Genomic DNA, 27608 nt, shown 5'->3' on the forward strand with positions numbered 1-27608 from the left:
AGAGGGCTGGTCATCAACTGATGCATTCAACTAGTTCCATTGTGTTTTGGCCCATTGAACTCCAGCACTGAACTTCAGCAGGATTGGGTCCAAAAATCATAGCTCAATTCCAGAAGCTCATGTAATTCTACATTTGAATGTGGATAATTGATTAATATTAGTGTTAGAGTCTCATTTCAGCCCTTGGGTTTTTCAACTGTGACAGCAAGTCAAGTGTGAAATGTCACCTTGTTTGGTATACCCTCCTTCTCACACTGATGACAAAGCTCCCAGGTCTTTTTTTCAGACAGGTTAGAGCTGATGGACATGGGAACATTCTGCACATGGGAATGGCTTTCCTTACTTTCTCCAAATGCTCTTACATTATTTTCTCTGTCAAAGTTAAAAATAGGTATGATTCTTTTTCTGCCCCTTTTTCTCCATCTTATCTCCTTGCTTTTTCTTCATCCTCCCCAGAATCTAAGAAACTCTGTGGAGATGTAATGGGGCAAACGCTTATGCAGGTCAAGATGTTTCTTTACTTGTCTTGGAGCTACATCTGCTTGCACCTTTCCCTCAACTGCTCCTCTTTTGAAAGTGTCGAGGAATACAGGAAGGGCATAGCACAAGTACTGTCATGCTCACCACTGCTCCTGCCAGGCAAGAACAGTGGCAGCTCAGAGGCCTAAAGGGGGGGTGGGGGGGTGTGGACAGCCCCCCCATCCTGCTGTGGCCCCTGCTTGTCCTCTCTGCAGCCAGCTTTCAGAGGAGGAAGAAATATTCCCCTCTCTGAGTGTGATTAAGGATGTGCTGAGAACATGGCAGTAGAAGTAACTTCTGGAAAATAAGGTATGTCCAATACATGATGAGCTCTGGAAGCATCTTGGATGAAAGTTAAGATGCATCCATAAGGAAAGATTCTTGTTTGGGGCTTATTACAGGAGCAGATAAATAATGTGGATAAATTCTTTCCCTCCATGTCTCTCAGTAACTGTACAGTTGCTCTATGGTGAATAGTAATTCTGTACCTAAATTGCTTATCTTAAAGAAACCAAGCTGAATGGCAATATACACTGGATGCCCAGTCTTATTTCCCACTGGAGTCTGTGCCTAATATGTTGAGATGATCCTCTTCAGTCCCCCTTTTTCCATTTCATCTGCAAAGACCTATTCATTTAAAATTGCAGTCCTTTCTTTATTTGCTTGTCTACTAGGGTGAAATGGACATCTAATTTTATCCATATTCAATCTGAAGAAGGACCACCTCCCCCTTATTCCAAGTTCAGACCAACAAAAGAAAGGTTTGGAACTATATCTTGTACTTTGGATCTTTCCAGAAAAACCCACAAAACCTAACCTAAAATTATACAGGTGCCAACTCAGTTCAACTTGGCCAACTTTGTGATTTTTTTGACATTTGGTACTTGTATAACAGATCATCTGCCATCCTCATATCATTATACTGTATCCTCCTTTGAAGTGCAAATGAAAATTGTTTCCTCTCATACAATAGTTGCTTTATATAGTTTTCTTAAGTCAGATCCAAAATTCAAGAATGAGAGATGATATTGGAGAGTCATTATATAAAAGGCTCATCACTCTGCCAGTGCCAAGTATTAAGAAATGACAAAGAAATACATAGCAAATGACTGAAGTTGAGTTTGGGTTTGCATGGCATTGCTTTCCAGTTAACCTAAAATTTGAATTTGTGATATAATCAGTGGAACTCACAGCACTTAAAATGACAGTTATTATTCTATTGATGTTTATACCTTAGCACCACAAGAAAATCTCTGTGGTGTTTGTATTCTGTTATTAGTTCCCAGGTGGTGTATAAAAATATGAGGTAGCAAATTAATAAGTAAAATGCATAAAAAATGCTGATTACAGAAGAAAGAAATACACTTTTGAGAGAGAAAAGATAAATGTTTGAGCAGCTGAAAGTTAAAATCTCTTTTACAGTATTGTTTAGCAAGGTAACATCACCATGCAGGTATAATTTTTTACATTATTAAAACCATTCTAATAGTCTTGCTATTACAGATTGGTCACAATATGTAATGAAACCAGACAAACTTCTTGTAAACGCTCCAAGAAAGGATATAGTTTAAAATGAAGATAAGATTCTTGAACTCTCCGTTCTGATTTTATTAAAGGAATTTTTAAAATAACACACGCTTTGCTAAAACAGCATATTTTTTTAACATTACAGCTAGTGAAATGATACAAACTAAATGAAAAGACAGCATCTTAAGCTGAGAGAAACCATTATCTATGGTACATTAAGGATTAATCGACCGGAAATGCAAGATATTACAGTGGACACAGCTGATGCCATGTGTTATTTTTGTTTGTGGAAAAATCTATATTTCATAAGGAACATTAATAACAGATGCATTCAAAGCTATGGCAATCTGTGAAAAGGAATAAAATAGTTTTACTTTAGTTGAGAGAGCTGAAATTAAAATTTACATCTCACGTGTTTTTCTTCTGAGATTTAAAGAAAATAAATGCCAATATGTCCAAACCAGATGTTCTAAAAGACTACATTCAAGAAACTTTAACTGAAGACCCAGGAAAAAAAACAAATAACAACAAAAAAAAACACAGGATAGTTGTCTCAGTATTTGAAGAGTTTTGTTTTCAGAAGCCTTCGCCACCTTTTCGCAATAAAGAGTCTGTAATTTGCATTCAAATCTATTTCCTGCTTTCTCCAAAGAAATGGGTTTAGAGATCAGGACACTAGAGGCAAGAATGACAATGGTGTTTAGTTGCAGGCATAACAGTGCAAAAGTGCAAAATCCTTTCAAGAGAAGCTAGAAATACACAAATGAGAATCAAATATTCAATAGATTGAAGGTGTATGCAAGGGTATTTTAAATGCAGGCTGCTAAAGGGAGCTCCTCAAGCACTTTCCGTACAGGGGAATTAGGCCTGTGGCTAGCGGTGTCCCCCAGGGGTCAGTACTGAATCCAGTGCTACTCAACTTACTCATCAGTGACCTGGATGAAGGGATGGAGTGCACCCTCAGTAAGTTTGCGGACAATACAAGGTTTGGCAGAATGACTGACACAACAGAGGCCTGTGCGGCCATTCAGAGGGACCTGGACAGGCTGGAGAGTTGGGCAGAGGGGAACCTCACGAGGTTCAACAACGGCAAGTACAGGGTCCTGCACCTAGGGAGGAATAACCCCAGGCACCAGTACAGGTTGGGGGCTGACCTGCTGGAGTGAAGCTCTGGAGAGGAACCCGGGGGTCATGGTGGACAACAAGTTAACCATGAGACAGCAGTGTGCCCTTGTGGCCAAGAATGCCAGTGGGATCCTAGCCTGCATCAGGAGGAGTATGGACAGCAGGCCGAGAGAGGTGATCCTCCCCCTCTACTCAGCCCTGGTGAGGCCACACCCGGAGTATTGTGTGCAGTGCTGGGCTCCCCAGTACAGGAGGGAAGCAGAACATCTAAAGAGGGTCCAGGGTAGAGTCATGAAGGTGATTAAGGGACTGGAGCATCTGTCCTTTGAGGAAAGACCAAGTGAGCTGGACCTGTTTAGCCTAGAGAAGAGGAGATTGAGAGGGGATCTTATCAACCTCTACAAATAGCTGAGGGGACAATGTAAAGAGGATGGGGCCAAACTTTTCTCAGTGGTGGCCAGTGAGAGGACAAGGGGTAATGGGTATAAATTGAACCACAGGCAGTTTCATCACCATATGAGGAAGAACTTCTTTAGGGTTTGGGTCACAGAGCACTGGAACAGGCTGCCCAGAGAGGTGGTGGAGTCTACCTCTCAGGAGATATTCAAAACCTGACTGGATACAATCCTATGTAATATGTTCTAGGTGCCTGCTTGGGTGGGCGGGTTGGACTAGATGATCTCTGGAGGCCCCTTCCAATCTCAACCATTCTGTGATTCTGTAAATTATCCCAAAGTTAAATGTCTGGGAAGTTTTGGGGCATCAGCTTCTGTTATTAAGATGGATTATGGACAAACAAGTATGGTGGAAAATAAATTCTATGTAAAAAAGCTGAACAGTTTAATACGTTGTTTCTCCTTCTTTGCAGAAAAATAGACACAGATTGCCTTGAAAACTGCAGGTGAAGTTATTTAAGTCCTCGGAAACAGCCTGTGTATATCAAATGCCAAGTTTTTATGTGCAGGTTGAAGTTGGTTGTGGTTGCCCCTGAGCCTGTGCTCCTCCTATCTATCCCTGCATTCCCTGAGGGTCACATCTTTCAATGGTGTAAAATATTGTGTTGCCAAAGTGCAGGAATTCTTACTATGTAAAGAACTATTTTCTGATTTCCTTAAGTTAAAGTTCCTGCCTTAAAGTTAATCTTTTAAGCTTGTTTCACATATTAGTGTATATATTTAGTAATTTTTTCCTTTGAAGTGTTTGTCCATGGAGCTGAGAGTTCATCTGTAAGCCTTAATAGGTACCCTATGGAGTAAAAGGTTGGTTTTAAATTAGGTTTTGCTATAAACAAGCACATACACACCTGGAATGCTCTAATGCATTTTCTTTGCTCTTATGGTAAATGATGTTCACTAAGTTGCACATTCTTGATATTCTGTTTCTAGGAAATGAACACTTAAGACCTGAATAATTATCTGTGCCTTCACAGCTTCTAAGTAACGCTACACTTAGAAATACATCATGCTATGACTTCCTACTGATTTACACACGATCTGCCAAGAATGCTGTGAAACACTTTTAAGTAAAAGATCAGAGGTAAAAGGAGAGGAGAAAAAAAAAAAAACAACAACAAATGAAACAACTAAGACGAGTTACACCTACAAAGATTCAGGGAGGTTTGGGTATGGTATATTTTAGACTTTTGCAATTGTTACAAGAGTGGTAGGACAGTTCTAATAAGTATGTATATATTCTTCTTGAGACTATGGCAGAGCTCAGCAATGGCCATGTAGCAATCATACATCTCTTGGTCCTCTCCGTTTATTTATTCATTTATTTATTTATCATTTATTGGTAAACTGGTAACATTTCTGTGTTTTAACTTTTATGCATATTGTCTTCCTTGCCTTATCTTTCAGGAAATAAATGATTTGGATGTGCAGGAGCTGGTGAGAAGGTCAATTGGAAGATTAACAATTATTCGACAGACATTTCCAGTCCCCCAAAACATAAGTCAGCGCTGTTTCCGTGGCAACCACAGAATATCTTCATCACTGTGTGATCCAAAGGACCCTTTCTCCCAAAGCATGGAGGTAGTTCATATACTGGTCTATTCCCAACACGGGAGCTGTCTTTTTAGAAAAGTTCAAGGTTTTTCCCCCGAGGCTTAGTGTAATTTAATGTTTATTTTTCATGTCCTATCTGACATGCAGTTTAATGTTTCATGGCATGACAGGGAAAAATACTTGGGCAGGGGATGATCACAATTCTGATGGACGAGAACAAATCGCCCACTTCACAAGTGAGGAAAAAGCAAAAGAAAGCCACGCGATCTCCATACAGTGGGGTATTTGTTTTGTTACACTGCTTGAATTTTATTTTTTGTCATCTCCCAGTGAAGAATTTTCTCCCTATAGCCAATGTTTTTTTAAGTTGCTGCTCTTCTCTGAGCCATATGTGTTGTAGATAGGAAAGCTTTCCTGGTGACCGCCCATGTCATTTGTTTAAAGTATTTTCATGTAGGCACCTCAGTCTATCTATCCCCCCCACGTTAGGCTTCATGATGACAAAGCTATGGCAAATCAGGAATGTGAAATTGCCATTAAAGGTCAGTTTCACTTTTTCTTTCTTTCTTTTTTTTTTTTTTCAAGGTCATTTATGAACTGGTGAAAAGATGACTGTATTGGCATCGGTGCAGGAGGAGCATATCTGACTTAGTAGTAAAGAGAGCAGGCATGGTGCCAAAAGGAAGGAGTGCGAGAATGGGAGAGAAATAGCAGGGTTTTAAAGAGTGACTTTACTTGCTTAAAATGATAAATCTAAGGAGAAAAGGAGAAGCGTGGCTTGTCTTTCCTTGTTTCAGGTTAACTATAAGAGCTATTGCTTCACTAATTGCTCACAAAACAGCCAGTAAGTGCCTACTGATGACATGAAAAACTTCAGCCATAGTACACTGCACAGTGGTCCTATTAGTGGTCTTAAACAGGGCTGCATAAGTTCAATGGATGCACAGAATATCTGTAGGGGCTATTTAGGAACTGTGAAAAATTTTTAGGTTGTGCTGTTCTGTTGTGGCAGCGTTGTCCTAGGGGAAATTTTTGGTAGTCTATGGATAATACAAAAAATGGAGGGTGTGATTACGTGCAGCCACTAGAGATTGCAAGGACCAGTTTTCATGAACTGAGCTACTAACTAGAGCAATGTGAAAAAAAAAAAAAAAAAAGAATCTTGTTAATAGGAGGTTTCACATTTTGTTTGTTTTTCAATTCAGCTTAACTTTCATTTCACTTCAATAGTGAACTGACTTTAGGAAAGAAAAATTCTAGAAATCTTTTTTCTTTTTCTACAAGTTGGCAAATTCCATTTAATGTGTTAGATGGGACCTTATTATACCTTAACCTATGCTTCCTGATCAACCTACAGCTTGGATAGCTGTAATCTTCCTATCCAAAGCTTTTATAACATTTCAGTTCAAAGGAATGATGAAATTTTAGTTTAACTGTTTGCACAGCTCAGTTTCTATGTTCTTGTTTTCCCTGAGATGGCTGCTTTTCATTAGTAGCTAGAGAAACAATACCAAATAGTGACAGGAAGAAAAACTCTGGCGTCGTTTCCCCTGTGTCTTCATATGATTCACAGACATTCAAGTAGCTTTGGGGTTTGTTTGCTGTTTCTTTGTTCTCCCCAACAATATTATAAATTAACTTCTATTCCAGTGGGGAGTTGGGACAGTTTATAAATTGAAATTTCTAATGATTTTTTAATGCCATCGAAGTGTGACTAATCAGAAATTTTCTCTGGAAATCATGAGGGTGGATTTCTTTTTTTTCTTTTTTTTCCTGAATTACTCCCCCTAAAGGCTGTGTGAATAATTAATTTTTTCAGCACCTTAATTAAAACACTGAAAAAGATCATGGTGAAGGTCTCTCATTATGTCTCTGCGATTGGCCTAGTCAAAACAATTGCTATAAATTTGTATCACTTTGGAAGCCTCAAAAAGCACAGGAAGTCAAAAAAATTGATTCACGGAATTATTTACTACCATTATCCTTTCGTCTAAAAGCTCTGTGCAGTAGTCAAGGTATGAGTAAAATCAGCATAGTTAATGCAGATTAATCACTCCTACGTAGTCTGATTAAAAGAAATATCTTTCTTCTACACTTTGCAATAAAAATTCACATCTGAGTTTTGAATTGCATCAAGAGCAAGTTATCCAGTTAGCTTGATAATGCAAGAGTCTTGCCATTAGTCTGAGAGACTTGGAATGGATAAAGTAGCAGTAATGGATGCCAGGCAATGAATTGAATGTCCTAGGAAATATATGTGGAAAATGACTAGAACTTTCAAGTGACTTTAAGTTTCAGCCCCACTGTGTGTGTTGGCACAGGTACTAAAGGAGCATACCTCTGGCAGTGGAATGGAAGGGTGATTGAGAACCAGAAATTAATTGTAGTGTCTTTATCATTGTGTTATCAGTGATTGATTTCTGTAACTGCTAAGGTGAACTATTAGTAAAGGAATAACAATGCTTAATAATTGCTGAACCCTGTACTCTTGAGCCCTATTAATACTTGATGAAGGCCCAGCTATATTACTCTTGGATTAGTAAGTGCATCCTTCCTGATGAACTGTGACAAGAGTCCTCTATTCCCATGATATTAGGTTATGGAAGCTACCTTGAAAGCAATGTCATTTTGCTGGGAAATGATGACTTGGCATTTGTAGTCCTTCATGTATCAATTTAATCTCATTAGTGGCCTTATTGTCTGTGCTCTCCAGAGTTTTGTGTGGTGGTTGGTTGTTTTTTTCCCCTTTAGTGAAGGCATATTTAAAATAAACATATCTCACAGCATAGTAATAAGTCCTTCTCTCTCCCTCAAACAAATGTCCCTCTGGTGATGACTTCTTTGCGGAAATATGGTTTTAGCTGAAAGGCTTTGACTCTTTTATAGGTTTAGAGAATAAATAGACAAATCATCCAAGTTATTTTAAAAACGCTCAATTAATCTGAACCCAGATCCTCAGTCCGTGCTTCTAATCCTGTCATGCACAGTGATGCCTGGCCTGTGCATCTGCAGGAAGCAAATTAATTCCTGTGCGAGTACTGAAATGGAAATAAAACCACTGGAGTCACGGAATGAGCCTGAGTAAGAATTAAGAGCTGTATTCCAGAAACAGGGTGTGAAGGATCACAGTCATTTAAACGAAAAGTAAAATAAGGATCAGAAGTTCTGTGTGTTTGCGATATTAATGTAAAGGCAATAGGGAATCCTGGGAGTTTATTGGGAGGGGAAAAAAGCAGACCATGAGATCTTCTTCAGTAAGATGTGGAAGGCAAAATGCCCCAGGAAATTCTGGCCAGCGAAGGAGATAGATCACCTCTTTCCTGGATGCTCTGCAGGGAAGGAGTCTGTCACAAAACCTTTCTGTGAGAACTGTACAGAGCAGATTGCAGATGACACAGGCAAAGCCAGCATAAAGATGGAATTTACATAAGAAAATAAATAATAATAATTTTAAAAGGCTATATGGAAAGGATTAGACAGGAAGAAAGGCTTTTTTTTTCCCCTATTTTAAGGTGATTTGCCAATTAACATCTTAGATCTTCAGCATTATTGTGCTTCCTTGGCATATACCTGCTCCCAGCAGCTGTGGGACTTTCCCAGTCTTTGGATATTTTCACAAGGTAGAATAAAGGTATTCTCCACAAAGCTGGCATAATTTCCCATTGTAAGCTTCCTTCTGTTAAGGTTTTGAGCTGATCAGCTGTATGTCAGTACAACTGACTTTGTACTGTGTGCATTTGAAAGTACATATATAGAAATGGTACCTGGGTAAGTGGAATTGGCACACGAGTAATTTCTTCTCTTGAGTTCCACTGCCTTCTCACTGATGCCAAACTGGAACTTCCTGACACTGCGTGCGTGTGAATATGCTCACAGTGAAACATGAACACACGTAAACCGTAAGACCTTGGTCCTGCAAGGAATTAACAGCCATTGCCAAATACTCTGACAGAAAACACTGTAAATTTCAGAACTAACATGCAACTGCACACAGCGGAAGATTTCGCTGGGTCAGATTTTGTACTAGAAATTGCCTCCATCAGAATTGCCTGCAAAAATCAGGAAAAATAAACATGCTGAAGTTATTTAAGAATTTTCAGAGTTGCTGTTTTTCAAAAGAACAAACAGCCTTGAACAGATTTTGATGGTGTCCAAATGTCTGGCAACTGAAAAATTGAAAATTCCAGGCAACTGGTTAAAAATAAAAAGAAGTCTGCTTACAGTCACGAGCAGGGCTTTAAATCCTCCAAGTGGAGCTGTGCCAGCTATTGGACCGCCTGTACTTTACGTGTGTGTAGTTTGTCGCTGCAAATCAATTGTAGCATTACAGACCTTAGCTGCTATTTCTACCAGAGCCAAGGAGAGGACTTTTTGACTCTTATGGTTTCTTCTTAAAACCAGATAAGTCGTTTAATTACCAAAGGATTATGAGAGAGGCAAAACAAATGATAAATTCTAGCTGCTGGCAGGAGACCACAAATAATATGCTAATACTCTGTTTTCAATATCTGCAGATTTCCAACCTGTATATATATGACACTGTCCTTCTGCTGGCGAATGCCTTTCATAAGAAGCTGGAGGACAGGAAGTGGCACAGCATGGCCAGCCTGACCTGCATCAGGAAGAACTCTAAGCCCTGGCAAGGAGGACGATCCATGTTGGAAACTATCAAGAAGGTACTTTTTTCCAGTATTTCATCATCTTTGATTTCTAAAATACTTGCAGTAGAATTTCCATCTGAGATGTGTACTGTCCTTGCCAGTACCAGTAGTTCTTTTTTGAAGCAAAAGTTTTGATATATCTACAATTTTTGAATGAAAACTCTTTGTTTTTCTTTTCTACGTCATAATGAGTGTATTTGAAGTGAAATCAGCGAGTTTGTTCACCAAAACTATCAAACACTAGTAGAGAATAATATCATATTGAAAAATTATCACAGATTAGGAGGTAAACCAGAGAAATGTACTATATTTATTATTTGTGAAATAAAGAAAAAAAAAAAGTTAGACAATTACAGGACAATTACACTCAGCTGGTGTTGTGTGGAATTTGTTGTTGCACTGCTATTGACATTAATGTATTGGCATAATAGAAGTGAGAGAAGGAAAATGGATGAATATGGAGTCATCTAGTCTATACCTGGCCACTGCAGAACTATTTCTTAGATTAGACAATAGATGAGACAGTGCTTTATCCAATGTTAAGTTCTCACTATTTCTCTGTGAATATTACTTCATACCTAAATCATGCTTATTCCCCAAATGATTTTCCTATTCTTCAGCCCTTAAGTATATTTTTCCTACTTATTCCCTTTCTTCATGATGTTTAAAGACTCCACATACTTAGAAACGATTTTCACAGCCTTCCAGGTCAGCATTTAGTCAAAATATGCATAGGTTGGTTGTTTACCCTTCCCGGTAAGTTATTCTGTTCAGCCTCCTTATGTTATTGATGTCTTTCATAAAACTGTCTTCTCATTCATCTGCATGTACTTTCTGGTAATGTGTATTTATATTTAAAGTGCTGGCAGTGCCTGCATTGTAAACACCAAAAAACAGGACAGTTAAAAATAAAAATAAAAAATTGTGCTTTATTTATATCTTTCATTAAAAGGGCATAAAAATAATTTTAAATATAATGTTGTTTTGTGAAGCTGCTGTTCTGTATTAGGTCTTTACAGCAGAAATTACGATGATGTAGGCAAAATATAAAGTTCTTTGGAACACTGCTTCCCCCCCACCCCAGGTCCAATCTGCATTAGCTCCCAAAGAATGGTTCAAGGGCTTTCTTCGGTGGCTGTCCTCAGTTACCATTCTAATAGTTGGAAGTCATGAGACTGCAAGCATAATCCAGGACACATTTCTTATTACAGGGGCAGGATATGGCTATAAGTGGCTCTAAAGAGTATCGCAGGGCAATTTCAAATTCACATTTGGCAGTTTCTTGTATTTTAAGCTACTTTACAGGCAAGGCTGGTTCTGGAACTTTTCTTATCAACTTGCACTTTGTAAATACTGTGGTGCACTTTTTCTTTAATAAACTAAAAGCTATTCCTACTTACTCAAATCCAGATAGGATGCCTGAGCCAGAAAAGCCAAAATACCCACTTCCAAGTTAGAATTAGAATTTGCTATCTGAACTGAAGTTTCAGGCAAACTCTGGTAGTCCTGCTAGCAGTTGTAAATTTTAGTTTTGAAGTGCTCCACCATGAAAAGGACTGCTGACTGTTTTGTATTTACAAATATTTGCTTGCTTGTGACATTTGTGGATATGAGACTGATCCTGTTCTCCTACATAAATGTCCTTCATGCTGTGTCTCACCACTATTGCATCTTTTTGCATCTCAAACAGCCAGGGTTTATTCCATTTTTGATATGTTGCCCTAACTAGCACGTCCAGTTTATCTTCTTCCAATTCCCACCTCTTAAAATGGTGTGATTAATAAAATAAATTCCTTCTCTGGCCTTTCACACCAGAGCCACACTGTCTCGAAGATCTTTTTTTGCAGTACTTCACCCTGAAATGTGAATAGAAGCCATCAGTAAAAATATGAATGCATTCAAGAAGGCAAGAGCAAGCTGAGGTTCAAGGGATGTGGTCAGCTTGGTAGAAAGTGAATTGAACACTATAGAAATTTGTGAAGTGCAGTTAACCAAACTTATTTCCTGTTGCTTTTGGGTTTCTCTACTAATTGAATTAGATGGCTTTGACAATAAACCATTTTGCAGGTGTAAACGGAAGTGTACAAATGTTTCTTGCACACTGCATTGTGATGACTAAGATGAATTTATGGAAGCAACATGATAAAGTTGAAAGTCAAAAGTAAGCCCAAAACTGCAGGCATAAATTTCCTGTGTGGATACTAAAGATTGCTGCAAAGTGCTGGAATTGTACAGGAAAGAGGAATTCTGCTTCAGTTTTGTGATCTACTTTCCCTTTGAATTCATTGACCCAGTTATTTAGAAGAACTTCAGGATCACAGTTGTGCACTTTTGGTCTGCTATCGTTGTGGAACATCAACTAAAACCAACAAACTAAAAGCATTTCTGAAAACCCTTTTCCTTAGTTTTAATCTTGAAGGAAAGCAGGAAAAAATGGCCATGTGGTATTTAAGTGGTTTCAGAGTAGAAGATTCTGCATTTTCATCTTGAAATCACCACATTTCAAAGATGTAGTGCATACTGGAATAGCACTGGAAAACATTGCTATGGCTCAGAGCAAAGATACACTTGACATGTGCCTTAAATGTGCCTTGAAAAAGGATTCCCACCCCCTGCACAGTTTTAACTGTACCTTCATAACAATCTGTGTCGCATAGTTGGAATCACAGTCTTGTCCCATATCGCCCCTCACTGTAATTTCAGTGGATGGTCAAGTACAGTGGTGGTGGGGAAACAGTTAAGGAATTGATGCCTAGTTCCAGACTGCCTGCCTTAGAAAAGGACTAGCAGTAGCTGTTCTAGTAGCTGTTCTCCTGTCAGCAGCAAAGTGGAGGTACTGTTGCCATCTTACTGCTACTCACAGCTTATTGCCTCCAAGAAAGCAGAAAAATGGGTTCTAGAGGAAGCTTTTCCAGAAGAAAATCTGTCTTCTAGAATCAGAGATCATGAAATGGGAATATCTGGCAGCATTTTAACTGCCAAAGGAATCTCCCTCTGATTTCTGGAGGGAAAAAAAGAAAAGAGATGGGAAATCTGTATAAGCTATACACTGAAGAAAGTAAGAGAAAAAGGTTGCTGATGTACCTGCAGCCCCACTTGCTAAAAATAGCAGAGTTCTGGAAGTAAGTAGAGAAAATGCTTTCTTTGTGATTAATGAGCTAGTATGGAAGAGCAGGAAACAAGGGGGGATTAAGTAGTTTCAGGGATTTCTTGAAATAACAGAATGGCTATCTGAATCATTCCGTATTGTAACTTGTTACTTTTCATTCTTGAATACTTGATTCCTGGGTCTCTATTCCTATAAACAACTCCAAAAGCTGATTTACCGTGTGATTTCAGCTGATTGGACAGTCTAAAAAGCCACTAAAATTAATAATAATAAAAAAATCTAATATCTGTTTCTGTCCATTCTGGAACTGAATAAATAATTAAATTAATCACGAAATACAATCCTACTAATGAATTTGGACAGCTCTAGCAATTAGACCAAAATTCACTTCTGCAATAGGAACTATCCCCAAATGCGTGCCCAGTTTTTTTTATTTCTCGGTTAAGCTATTTCACTGTGAGAGTAGTAAGTATTAGTCGAAAATAATTCTACTGTTGGAAAAATTAATCTTCCTGAATAGCCTGAGAATAAATGTAAGTAGGATTATATGGAGGATCAACTCGGAAAAAATGACATCAAGTTACTGCATATATCTTCACTCTCATTTACCTGATCTCTTCCCAGTCACATTTGCTTAGCTCACCGACAAACAACAAATTTTTAGTACTAGCAGCAGCGTAGAGCTGTTCCTTTGTGGAAAATGTGCTGCAACTTTGCTGTTTCGTGAATCATGGGCAAGAATTGTCAAATGGTTTGGGTCTCAGAATTGTCAGTCATGTTCAGGGATGATGTGAAAAAAGATGCCAAATTGTTCTTCAGACAGTGGTGTACACTCTTTTTGCAGGCACATGAAAACAGTGTCTTTAGCTGTAATAATTTTATTACATATTTTAATAATTTTATCAATATCAGCTTTTTAAATGTGAAAATCATATCTGATGCTTACAGCATTTTTTATGCCTATAGCCACACTTTTTTCCTTTTTTTAATTGCAAAATAGCTAGTGTCTGAACATAGCCAGAATTTGAAAAGCAGCTTTGTGAACAAATGAAATATTTTGTAACTGATGACTGGCAAGCTGACATTCCCATGTGAAGTCCTGACTGCTGGGTAAATAGTACTTTCTTCAGGGACTTACTTACAGTATAACAGTGTCTAAGCATATATAAATTGTAGTTTATCTTGCCAGTCTAGAGGGGACTCAAGTAGGCTTTGACTATATTGCCAGCTTTATAATAGCTCTGCGAAGCCCAGAGCAGTAATCAGAAACATAAGTAAAACATTTTTGTCCTAACAACTGACATTTCACTCTTTGGTTTTAAATGTGTCAGGAAATTGCATGGTTGTGGCTCAACTGTAGAAGAATTTTAGAGTAGATAATAAATCTGTTTTTTTTTTTTTTTTTCCAAATAGCATTGTTTCTGTAAGTTAAATGGAATGAAAAATTTATTTGGCTCTTACCCATTATCTTAATTAATGCTGACATAGTTTGAAAAAACCCCATCAGGAAGTTAGTGGATCAGTAACTGTCACATGGATTGCCATTTCCACTGTGATCTCTTTCTACCTTGCATTAGAGGAGGGATATAAAACACATGCAGTAAATCAAGGAAGTGTTTGAGGTATCCACACTGTGAGAGACTAATGTGCACTGTGTGCAGAAAAATGGGAGCAGTGTCGTGAAGCTCTCACTAGGCCATATGCTGTGCCATTCCCTCAGCGATGAGCAATAAAACAAGCTCATGTGCCAGGCAAAAAAGGTTGTGTGGGGCAACAAGAGCCAGCAGATTTCCATTACAGGATTTTCTGGCCTGTGGGGCTGAGGCAGCCAGGCAGGTCACAGGTGGAGCTAAGGTGTCAGGACCTCTAAGAGGTTTCCTATCAGATTTTACTGTTGTTTTTCATTATATGGGTGGTTCCACACTGTTTTGCCTCTGTTTCTTCACTTTCCAAGCCAGGAGCATTTCCATAGAATCTGAGCTCTTATTACATTTATTTCTGGTGTACACAGTGTAGGAAAGAAAACTCTAATCAAAGACACTCTTACATGACAAATCTTCAAAGCATGAGAAAATTACCAAATAGATGAATGAGAAAACTTGTTGTTATGGTTACTGCTGGATTTCAGACAGATAAAAATAGCTTACAGACATGCAGTTTGTATCTTGCCCCAACATTTACAGCCATTTAACAATCAAGGAAAATAAACTTACATAATGGTTTTGGATAGATTCCATTTCAAAATCCAGTAGTACATCTGTTGGCCTGTACTAGTTAGGGGGCATGTCCAAAGAAACCTGTGTTTTTATAAAAGGTGGATTTCATTGCTTCAGATGTAACCGAGGTGAACTCCTTCTTCAAATGATCTTTTTTTGATCATATTTTCTCTAATAGAGACAGGAGTTGCCAAAAAAAGAGAGAGCAATTTAATATTTTAGTCTGAAGTATCAAAAATCACTTACATTTTAGAAATGCTTTTATCTTCATGTTCTATAAATTACTAGGAGCACTCTCAACCTGGAAAATTAAGCAACTTCCCTTTTCTAACTTTAAAATCCCTAATTTAAAAGCACTTAGCAACAAAATAAGAAAAAGAAAAAAGAAAAAAAAAGAGGTTCCATACATACTTTCTGTTGTACTGAGCATGTATGTTAACAGAACTTTTTTGTTTCCTATTTCCTTTCTTTTGTCATTTCATTCCAGAGTTTTCACTTGCTATTTCTAGACATTGCATGGGGCTAACTTGAAACTGTTATCCATCTCAGGTGGTCTATAACAGTCTAATTAATTTTCATACTCAGACCCCTATGCTCTATTCACATTGTGGGGGCAAAGTTTCAGGAAGTAGAATAGGAAATATGAAGTAGAAGTATAATAAAGGCAGTATATGGTATCAGCTCAGTGGTGCAGGAGTAGGAGCAGGTGTAGGCTGTTCGGGAGGGGCAAGTCAGCCAGGTGGAAGTTTCTGGGAGTCAGATGGAGATCCCTAGCCTTGCAAAACTGTGCTGTTTCACAGGCATTTCCACATTACATATACCATGAAATTCTGGCTTAATTAGTCAGAAAGACAGATGAGCCAGTATGTGGAAAACAGACATGTACAACAGGTTGGTTTTTTGTTGTTGTTGTTGAAGAATAGTATGTAGTCAAATGAAATTTACAGAAATTTATTTTGTATTTATGAAACTTGGATATTTACCTAAGGACAAGTTCAAATGATTTTACAGGTAATCACAAACTCACTGTGTCTTTACTCTGTACCAGCCAGAGGTACACTATCCCAATCTAAAAGCCATGAGTGTGTGATTATTACAGGATTGTGCTCAAGCTAACAAGTAATCTCAGTGTTGTGCTAACCATAGTAATATGCATCAAAATTGCCCGGATGACTTGGAGTCATGCTGCAAAAGACTGTGTGGTTGTACCTTTTAATCAGGATTGTGTTTTTTCACTTCCAGTACTTCATCTGAAAAGTAGAGATTATAGAAAAGGTTAAAAATACATATACATGCAAAGTATTTTCTTGCTTTTAGCTGAAAATGACACCTTATGAAATACGTAGAAAATGTTTCCCTGACAATGCAAATCTCTAATCTTAAAGTTTTAAAGGTAATGATGAGTAAATTCCTCATTTTTACTATAATCATACTAATGTTTTACAAAAGATCAGAACTTCAAAACTCTCAGTTTATGTTTTGAAGAAAAGCTATGCATTTTGTATGGTTTTATAACAGAGGTAATTATTTTTTTTTCTGTGCATACATAAAATATTATTAAAGTTTCTTGGATAAAGTGGGTTAAACATTTAATATTTCCTATATCAAAAAAGTGAGGAAATTTTCTAAGGCTAAAGGTTTTTATTGTAGTCATTTCACATGGCTCTGTTGATTTTACAGTTCCATGTTATCACAGTTTTTATAAAAGGCTGAAATGTTTGTCATGTTGAATTGACTCTGGAATATATTTTGAGAACCGTTATGGCATATATAGCATTTCAGTTCTGATTCTTTATAGTAAATACTCATTGTTTCGTCTTTAGTATTAGCCCTTCTGCCTAAAACGTAGAACAAAGTGGAAGCAAGCATGAAAATATGCTGCATTACTGTTTATCTGATGCATTCCTAGTTTTAGAGAAGATTTGTGGAGAAAAACAAATGATTATATTCAGCTAAACAAAACCCTCATCACTTGTATGGATCACATATGGTGATCTGAAAACACTTCTAATTTAATCCAAAACTCAACCTGATATCTTGTGGAAACCTGTTTTGGGTGAGAAATGTTTGGGGAAAGAACAAACTCGTTTTTGTATAATTTCTTTTGTATACTTGTCTTTAGTTTTGCTTCCACTAAAACTGGTTGCAAAACTGCTTTTCTTGGTATGGGATTAGAATTTAAATCACTATTGGTACAAAGAACTAATGCTGGCATGCAAAAAGATAAAAGTAAGACTACTGCTTTTATTGTATCTCTTAGCATTGTTGAGTTTGATTCTTTGGTGAGGAAATTTAGTAACAGAGGGACAATTTAGGGTTTAGAATTTTTAGGAAAATGTGGTCTTTATAAAATTGTCCTAATTCTGGTAGTTGTATGTGTATAAGTAGCACATAAATCCCTTGAAGAAAGAAATGATTGTTATAATTGGCTACTTCTGAGTTTTCAGTTTTCTTTTTCTTGTCGTTTTTATTTTTCAATAGGGTGGAGTGAATGGTTTGACTGGAGAACTGGAATTTGCAGAAAATGGGGGGAATCCCAATGTTCACTTTGAAATTCTGGGGACAAATTACGGAGAAGATCTTGGCAGAGGCATCCGCAAGGTGAGACTACATATTATTCAATCAAGACACTACTTTTTACTGATAATTTTTTTTTAACTATCTTGTGTGCCAACCTAGCAGAAACGTATTTGATGACAGACAACATGTTATGTATGGTTGAGCGGAGTAAGAAACGTGAGAAAAGTCGTGAACTTCTAGATACCCATCCATTTTATTATTGCAAAGAGCATTGCAGTTGACCAAGGTGTTGTTCATAATACACAGTATGCTAACTGGCTAGTAGGCTGTTGCAAAAGACTAGCAAAGGCTGTTGTTTTGTAATCCTTTCAAGCCATTTCAAAAATATCAAGTTTTACTTTGGAAGATATTTAAAGTGCTCAGCTTTATACTTGATGCTTATGGTCACGTTAGGATGCTTTTTGTTAGATGATTAAAATTCATAGCTATAGGAAGAGAAAATCTGTTGTGAAATAGACATTTTTATAATTTCTTTTCTTCACTCCTATGGCAACATCCTGTACTTACAAACTTCTACAGCAAATATGTAAAGTTAGGTACTTAGCTGCCAGACACAGTCCAAATACTTTGACTGAGATTGGGTAAATTGCGTACATCTAGAGCAAAAGAAGAAGGTCTCTATTTGCAATTCATATCCTTAGCTTTGTAGGGACAGCCCCCTGTCTGAGATGGCAAAAGTAGCAAAAATCACATAGTAACTTTTCAGAAATGAGAAGGGTAGGTAAGCTTTTTCAGGAGCAGCTCTTCTTCAAAAACAGACCTTCTGAAAGATAAAACCAAGATTTTTTAAAGTTAGTGTATTGGATCATGCTGGTTTTTATAGGTACCTAACCTGAAGGGATTGTCTCAAAGCAGATGATAGAGAAAGTTATCTTAATATATATATGCTTCTTCCATGTGTCAGTGTCACTATATGATGAAGTACATCATTTGTCTGCATACCTTCTGCAGTAACAGATAAGTGCTCTGAAAGAAGAGAGAGAGAAATAAGAAGTTAAAAGTGACTCTCAACTCCTCTGATTTTCATTAGAATTATTATTCCTTTCCTGCTGTTTCTGGCTCCATTGTATCATCTGTTGTCAATAACTTAATACACATGTGCCTATAGCTAAGTCACCTTGAGCAGAGATCCTGACAGATGCCTCGGAAGCTAAATGGGGCTGGATCTTGTTAATATTTGGAGGGGCGCTTTGCAAAGCCTTTAGGCAACCAGAATGTTGGATGAATCTTTATTCCCTCACCTACATATTGAGTCTGTTTCAACATATTTGGACTTGATTTATTTTCCATGCTATGCATTTAGGAGCTATTTATTTTTTAGACCAACTAAGTGGTCTTTCCTAAGACAAATCTTTTATGTCTTGATTTAATTTAATTGATTGATTTTTGTTGGTTTTTGACTTCAGGCCTGTCTGGGCGAATGCCTTACTGCAGCATGCAGTTGTGTTCTCCCATTTCACAAAAAGATAGAACTGAGAGAGATCTGTAGAAAGGACTTGGAAATACAGAAATGCTAAAGAACTTCCTATCTTTTCTAACTCCTCTTCAGTGGTGTAATTTAGATATAAGGCAAAATTTAAAGTATGATATAGTTTACATTTAAAGAGGAAACTAATGAGCATGGGCACACAAGTTGTGCAAAGCAATGACATTCCAAAACAAGCAAACAGGCTTTTTGAACCTTCCAAGTTTATTCTTTATTGCACTTCAAGGACAAGGAGACATTCATTGTCTTTGGAAGGAAATAATTTGTCAAAGAGAACAGAGTTTTGCACAGAATATAATTAGACCGTGAAAATCAGTGTCATAAGACCCTGTTCAGAAGAAAAACAAGGTTAAAAAAATAAAAATACATTTTTTCAGTTTCTTACTATGTTTGGCAAGATGAGCAATTAAATTTATATAGAGAGATTATAAGAAATTTTTCCTGTTGAAAGTTGCACTATAAATGTCTATTTTCAGAGTTGCACTGCAGCTAAAATAAATAAATAAATAAATATGTCCAGAACAGAACAGATTTAATCTGTTCCAATACTTTTTTCTAAATGACATTCAGTGATCCAGAGAAAATCCTTTTCCCTAAAAGCTTTCTTTAGAAATAAATTTCTGTATACATGGTGAGAACTGTTCCTGAATGTGTCTTTCAAAAAAAAGATCAAAATAATTCAATTAAGCATTTATTTATTTACATATTTATTTCAGTTGAACCATAAAAGGATTTAAAACAAATATGGTATTTATAATCAATGTCATACATACAGTCAAAAACCAAGCTTTGGGGATCCTGAAGCATTTACGTCAGAGATGAAGAATAAAATAAATTTTAAGGTGAAAATGCCAGATTTTGGTTTTAGTACTTTGACAAAAGTTCATGTATTTTGAGATTTTACTTTTCAGATTATGAGCCACTGGTGTTGGAAGCAAATTGTAATAATTACAGGAGTCAGATGTATTTTTGCTAGTCACTAATTAAAGTACTCTTCAGATTTTCATGTATTTAGTAGTCTGAGTACAGAACTACCTAACCATTTTTACTTCTCAGCTCTAGTGGAAGCAGCTGCAATTAGTAGACTGAAATTTCTAAACAAATGCATCTTCCCTAATTAACGTGTTTCCAAGTACTTTTGCAGAAGATAATGAAGGGTGAAATCATGACAAAAACCCCTTTGAAGTCATTGGGACCAGAAGGTCACACCAAGTCAAGTGTGTAAAGAATTTTTTTTTTTTTTTCCTGAGGAATAATCAATTGATTTTAATTAAAGAAAGTAACATTTTAAAAAGCACTCAGATTTCTCAAGAATCCAGATTGTGTTTGAAGTAAGTTCTGTTTGGGTCCCTAAGTTATTCAGTTACCTCTGAAAAGTTCACCTATATTTGCAGGTTAATAATCCTAGGACTCAAGAATACAAACATTTTAGGAAGCATCATGAAGTTGCATGTGTGTTTGTCTTTACTGCCTAAATTAAACTATGTACCTAGCAGAAACTGCCTGGAAGTCCCCTCCTTCAACTTTCATGGGTTACCATCATATCTGGAAAGCAGTGGGAGCATTGACATGAAAGTTCATTGTGTAAGGAGCTTTCATCTAGCAAGGAATTAACAAATTCAGCAGTGGGATTTGCCTGAAATACAACTTATCTCAGCTTGATGTACCGTTACATCTGCAAATACCATCCATCACCTTGCAGACTAGGGATTGCTTATGTGTTGCTGGGGTCAGATACTGTGAGTAATACAGCCAGATCACTGCCAGATACTGATTTTATTGAAACCAGTGGTGATACAGTTCCAAGAAAACTGCAGAAAAACTCTTGCTTTTTTACATATCATGCTGTGGCTTGCATTTGTGCAGATATAGTTATATTCAGTAAGAGACACGGGAGTATTTCTGACATTTCTCTGCTGGCATTTGTCTGTTGGTATTTGACATTTGAGTGTGTATTCTTTGACATTTAAATTTCAGTGCAATACTTTTATCTATATTGTTGAAATAAAAGCTGCCATTCCACTGAATAACTGTCCAACAAACAATCGAATGAAAGGGAGTTGATAGCTCAGAGGAGTACTGTCCTATATCTTACTGGTGTAGAAAACAGCATTGCAAAAATAAAGTGGTTTTCTTGTTTCTTCCAGTGCTCCTTGTAATCCAAAATTGGGCTCATCCTCAAAAGCTTTGAGCTAGACCTTTTGAAGTTTAGAGGACTGTCTTGGTGTTCCCACACTGTTTTTCTTACCACATATGGTCATTTGGAAACTGTACATTTTGCTCTGCCTCTCTATCCCCATTAGTGTACACCCACCTCCAATGTTTTTCCCTTGCCTTCTGGAGATGGTTTCTGTCATTTCCTCCGTGTGGAGACATGAGAGGACGTGCCAGGCTCTTGTCTATCTCCCTTGCTGCACCACAGTGTCCTTGTCAGGGCTTCCTTTGCCTTCAGATCACCTAGGGATGCCTCAGAGCAAGGACCAAGCCAGGAGTATGCAGGAAAACAGATTACCTGGGAGGGGCAGCTGAGTAACTCCAGATGCTGTGAGACATTTGTCTGGTAGGATGTCAGGGCTCTGCCCAAAAAGCTTTTCGTTTAATGACCATAAGGAGGACGTGTTATATATTTTAATCCAAGGGATATCTGTAGTGCAAAATATTTAATGTAAATGTAGGTGAAGGCGGCCTCTGGCCATAATGCCTAACAGATGTGGTGTTCCTCTCTGCTCTGCTAGTTCGAATGATGGGGCATTCCCTCTGGCATTAATACATGCAAGTTTTTATTTTACAGATTATTTAGGGTTGCATGGAACATTTTATAGTTGTAATATTTGTTCAGAGATGGGAAAATTGTACTGCACTTTTTGTTTTCATTCTAGTAAAATGATTGCTACATCTCACCTAATCTGAGAATAGTTGATTACAATAGTGGTATTGCCTTGTTTTCCAGCCTATCATTTTTTCTTACATTTGCATCAAGAAGCAACATACATTACAAATGTATATTTGTCTTCCTTCTTGCAGAAGCTGCTGTCTCTTCTGCTACATTTAAAACTTTTTTTCTTTCATCTTTTATTCCCTTTTGCTTCATTAGTTAAAAAGAGGAGTTAAGACAGCTCTGCTGACACCTGTTAACTAGCGTTATTTAATAACCAAGAGCGGACACAGTATTTTCATCTTGGTTAGCTACTTGAGGTAAATTACAGGTTCACTGGTTCCTTTTGTGATCATGATCAAAGGTAGAGCTCTGTAAAGTGATTTAAAAATGTATATATATCAGCACTTGGTACTTTAAGCTGTGATCTGTCTTAGCTGCTTCTAAAGGCTGATGTGCAGTTTATGATGTGACTGAAAGATACACTTGCAATTTACAGAGACATTGTTGGAGGTGTATTTTTTAGTGAGTTGAAAAGAAATTTTGCTGTGTCTACCTCCAGCATTGATAACAATGATAGACCTGGCAAAGTACTAACATGATGCTCTATTTAAAGCAACTTTAACTACATAACAGCCCACTAAAAATGAGGTAAACTACTTAATACTAACAGTGAAGAAGTAATTAAATACCACAGTGGATTGAGGCCAGCTGTTCTAGTCCAGTGCTTTACTTACTTCTTCTGAAGAGTATCATTTCCTTCCTTTATTTAGTGCTGTGCAATGAGTGAAGATACAGTGACTGATCCTTCCCTTCCTGATTGCTTCCAAAAATCTTTTGTGAAATTTCAATTTAATCTAATTTGGCTAGAAAATGTTGGGAATTTGCATGTTATCACAGTGAAACTTGTGTTAGTAAGGAACAGTGACTTACTTGAAAATGCACTTCTGTTTAGTTTAAGTCAATCTAAACAGACATTGCACATATTGGACTTCTGAAGACTAAAGCAATGGAGATTGTATTCCTGAATTTGATAAGTTTAAAAAAAATCCCTGATTTGCTTTTGAATAAAGCATATTCTTTTAAAATGTGAGACTGCAGAAAGAGACACAGAGACTGACTCAGAGTAATTTATAGCCTACCATCTGCAGAATCTGTTAGGTTTTGGACTCTCTGACTCCGATGGGAAAAGAGATCTGAATCCTGGTGTTGGACAGTCCAGGTGCCTGCCCTGACCCCAGGCTGTTTGTCTGGACAATCAAGTATTTCAGTGTTCATAACAAAGAGTGAAGTAAAGAAGTTAGAAATGGATTCAATGATGCAGTGAATGCAGCCAAAGGAATATGGAAGACCAGGGTTCAAGTCCTTCTAGTAATCCTTTATTTATGCAGAGCAGCTACTATAGGATGTGTTATGAGCAACCTATATGTTCTCCATGAGTTATTCACCTGTGCAGTGGGATGTCCACCAGGAATAAGGAGCCTGGGTCAGATTTATGGGCAAAATTAGCTAGAACACAAACTTTCAAACTCCAAATAAAAGCCTACAAAGCTAAGGCAAGACTAGTGCGATAGCAACATGGTATCCCACCTGTTTCTTCTAAGAAGAAGGATGGTAAACTATATCTGCTGAGCTCACGTGCTCAAGCATTCAAAGGTCAAGGGACCTGTCATAAAAAGGAAAGCTGATTTTACACTGTGAGTCAGGTAGGTGTCCAGGTTTCTCAGTCCAGAATAATGGTTGGTTAAATGGTTGGTTAAAATGCATCTCAAGCAATTAAGTTACAGGTTTATGCAGTTTTCAGCATGCAGATGGATGGCTTTAGCAGTGACATTTATAGAGTTGGAGGAGTTTGAAGCCCCCCAGATCTTTCAAGCCTCCTAGTAACTGTAGCATTCTGAAATGAAGGTTTTACTCCTGCACTGGGAACAGTGGGGAAAAGAGAAAATGCAGTATGGCAGGAAGGGACAGTGCAATAGAACCCTGGGGAGAAGCATTGGTGTCAGACAAAAAATTCCCCTTGGGACGTTGGGGCTCTGTCGTATTTCTCTTGGCAGTTTTGGCAGAGATGAGTCCATCTCTATTTTGCTCAGAATTTCCATTCTTGTCAAAACTAATGTAAATGTTCTTGCTGAAAAATGCTTTTGGTGGATTGGGAGCTGCCTATTTTGACTGATTGCTCTCATTAGAAAGAAACAAATATTTTGTATGTGATTTAAATTATATAGTTTTGTATTTTTTATTCATTTTTGTTCATCAGGATAAGAGGTTTCATTTTACCCCCTTCCTGTTAATAATATAGTTTTCTTGACAGCAAAGAACAGGAAAAATATTTCTCTCTTTCAAAGTTGTGGTTTTAATTTCCTTGAATATCTTGTTATGACAATGGACACTTGAGAAAGATCAGCCATAATAAATAAATAAATAAAAGGTACTAATTGTATCTGTAACTCCTGTTTTCCATTGAAGCTGTTAGGCAAATGCCTAACTACAGAGGCTTCGCTGTGATTATTCTGTATTTCAACATTGGTGTAAGAGCACGGAGTGCCACAGAATTTCACTCATTTATTTTTATCGATAAGGATTTTTATTATTATTATTATTATTTTTTGTCCTACAGTATTCTAAAGAGCAGAAGTGCTGTGAGCTTTTTTTTTTTTTTTTTTTTTTTTATAATGAGCATGGGAAAGACAATTTGGACTGAAACATTGGTCAGGTTAATGTAGTGTATAGAACTTGATTTATATCCTTTACCATTAGACACTTTTCTTTTCCTCCATTTTGGGGTTCCACTTTTCCCTTCGCCCTGGTTACATTTAGCCACAGGCTGACCAGACCAAGGGATTGTTTTTCCAAACTTGATATCTGTAATTGGTAAGCATTTACAGTTTGATTTGTTGGGCAAATTTTGAAATATCCTTGCGATGGTTATATGGCTTTTTCTGCTGTGTAAGTAGCTGTGAGAGCCTCCTAGTGAACGTGGATCTGCAAAAGTGGCTGGCAAGATGTGGATTTTCATCCTTAAATACTTGAGCTGAGCACATTAGCTTTGTAACTCACTTTAGAGATCTAAAGAGCTTGGGAACTTTGAAGTGCCTCCAAAGTGACATTTTAAGTAATGTCAGAAGGAACTATATATATTTAAGAATGGACTTAATGCTTCATTGACATCTCAGGCAGTAATGCTACTATGTGATTTTGCAAATCCTGTTAGGAACTTCTCCCCGCTTTTAAGTGCTTCAAAAATGTTGTTCATCATCCTTAAAATTAGTAGGACAAAGCACTCAGCTTAACCTGAAGTTATCCATTTCAAGGTAAGGATTCTTAATGAAATATAGGTAAATTTCAGAATTAAAGCTTTCAGTGTTTGTCTTCAGCTCACTAGAGTAGATTTGGTTTTGACCAAAGCTATCACCTGATGAAAATGAATTAATTTCATGAATACTTTTAATGGAACAAAATCCCAGCCAACCCCAATTTTGTGCAGGATTTGCTGCTCCACCTGGATGCATACAAGCCTATGGGACCTGATGGGACTCATCCCAGGATACTAAGAGGGTTGGCTGATGTCATGTCTTAATTATTTTTTAATGTTCGTAAGAATCTCAAGAAGTCCCTGTCAAGTGGAAGCTGGCAAACGTTCCAGTTTTGAAGAAGGGCAAGAAAGAAGACCCTGGTAATTACAGGCCTGTCAGTTTCACTTCAGTGCCTGGTAAAATTAAGGAGATTATTCTGGGATTTATTGATAAACACCTGAAAGACAATGCAGCCATTGGTCACAGCCAATACAGGTTCATAAAGGGAAAGTCCCACTAAATGAACTTAATTTCCTTTAATGACAAAGTCACCCACCTAGCTGACCAAGGGAAGCCAGTTGATGTAATCTTTTTGGATATCAGCAAAGCTTTTGAATCTGTTACTCTCGGTATCCTTCTGGACAAAATGTCCAGCATACAGATAGACATAATATGATGGGTGAACAATTGGCTGATGGGTTGAGCTCAAAAGGTAAATGGGGTTACCTCAGACTAGCAGCCAGTCACTAGTGAGGTTCCTCAGGCCTCCATTTTAGGGCCAGTTCTCTTTAATGTTTTCATAAATGCTCTGGATGCAGGACTTCAAAGCATACTAAGTAATTTTGCAGGCTTCATTAAATTGGGAGCAGTGGTTTACTCCACTGAGGACAGAGAGGCCATGCAGAGAGATCTTGACAAATTAGAGGGCTGGGCAATCACCATCAATATGAAGTTTAATAAGAGCAAGTGCTGGATTCTGCACCAGAGATGAGTCAAGCCTGGCTTTACATACAGTCTGGGGGACAAGAGGCTGGAGAGCAGCCCCGTGGAAAGGGATCTGGCGGTTCTTGTAGATGTCAAGTTGCATGTGAGTCAACAGTGTGCCCTGGCAGCTGGGAGGGCCAACCATATCCTACGGTGCATCAGGCACAGCGCCACTAGCCAGTCTAGGGAAAGGACTGTCCCTCTGTATACTGGTGCAGCCTCATCTCAAGCACTGTGTGCAGTTTTCGGTGCCAGCGTATAAGAAGGACATAAAACTGTTAGAGAGTGTCCAAAGGAGGGCAACAAAGATGGTGAAGGGTCTAGAGGGGAAGATGTATGAGGAGCAGCTGAGGTCCCTTGGTTTGTTCAGCCCAGAGCAGAGCAGGCCGAGGGGAGGCCTCATGGCGGCCTGCAGCTCCCTCACGAGGGGAGCGGAGGGGCAGGCGCTGAGCTCTGCTCTCTGGGGACAGCGACAGGACCTGAGGGAACGGCATGGAGCTGGGACAGGGGAGGGTCAGGCTGGGGGTTAGGGAAAGGTTCTGCACCCAGAGGGGGGTCGGGCACTGGGACAGGATCCCCAGGGCAGTGGTCATGGCACCAAACCTGCTGGAGCTCAAGAAGCTTTTGGACAATGCTCTCAAAATATGTATGTTTAACCCTGAAGTAATCCAAAAGAGGGGATGTAGTTATTGATTCATCAAGTGAAAAGGGTGACAAAAACTAGATCTTCAGCCACTTAAATATTTCCATCCATATCTGGATGTAAACTGCATATCCTATTCAAAAATTAATAGTAATTGGAAAACCATGTAGACAGGAGAAAAGGATGATAAAAAATTGAGCTACTTCTTTTAACAGGAGGCATGATGAGACAGTACTGGGAAATGGGTCATTTAGCTTTAGCTTTTCAGGGTGCTGGAGGGTGCCATTCAGATCTCTGAATTAAGAGCTCAGTGCACAGCCAGGGGAAGGCTAAAGTGTGTAAGGGTTATGACACAGATTGTAGGTGATAATATGTGGAAGTAGGTCTACAGAGATTTCACCTGATTTGATAAATTTTTAGGGTTTTTTTTGTTGTTTTGCTTTGCTTTTTTCCAAAAACATGAGCTACGTTGACACAAGTAGATGGCCTGCTGTGTCCTGCCAAGACAGAACTGTGTCTCCTCACAGTACTGAGCTGTTGCTAATTTGCACATTTTTGTGAGGGGTTTCTACTTGAAGGCT

General features: G+C 38.0%; 1 protein-coding gene across 2 annotated transcripts in view; it reads left to right on the top strand.

Annotated features, from left to right (window-relative positions):
• Positions 1-27608, top strand: part of GRID2 (glutamate ionotropic receptor delta type subunit 2) — an 807057-nt gene that overhangs the window by 562766 nt on the left and 216683 nt on the right. For both annotated transcript variants that reach the window (XM_066996365.1, XM_066996366.1), the window contains 3 exons: positions 5031-5204; positions 9692-9853; positions 17645-17764. In XM_066996365.1, coding sequence (XP_066852466.1) covers positions 5031-5204; positions 9692-9853; positions 17645-17764 — 456 coding nt within the window. The remainder of the gene's footprint in view (positions 1-5030; positions 5205-9691; positions 9854-17644; positions 17765-27608) is intronic.

The sequence above is a fragment of the Anser cygnoides genome, chromosome 4 (assembly GCF_040182565.1).
Source record: "Anser cygnoides isolate HZ-2024a breed goose chromosome 4, Taihu_goose_T2T_genome, whole genome shotgun sequence".
NCBI lineage: Eukaryota > Metazoa > Chordata > Aves > Anseriformes > Anatidae > Anser > Anser cygnoides.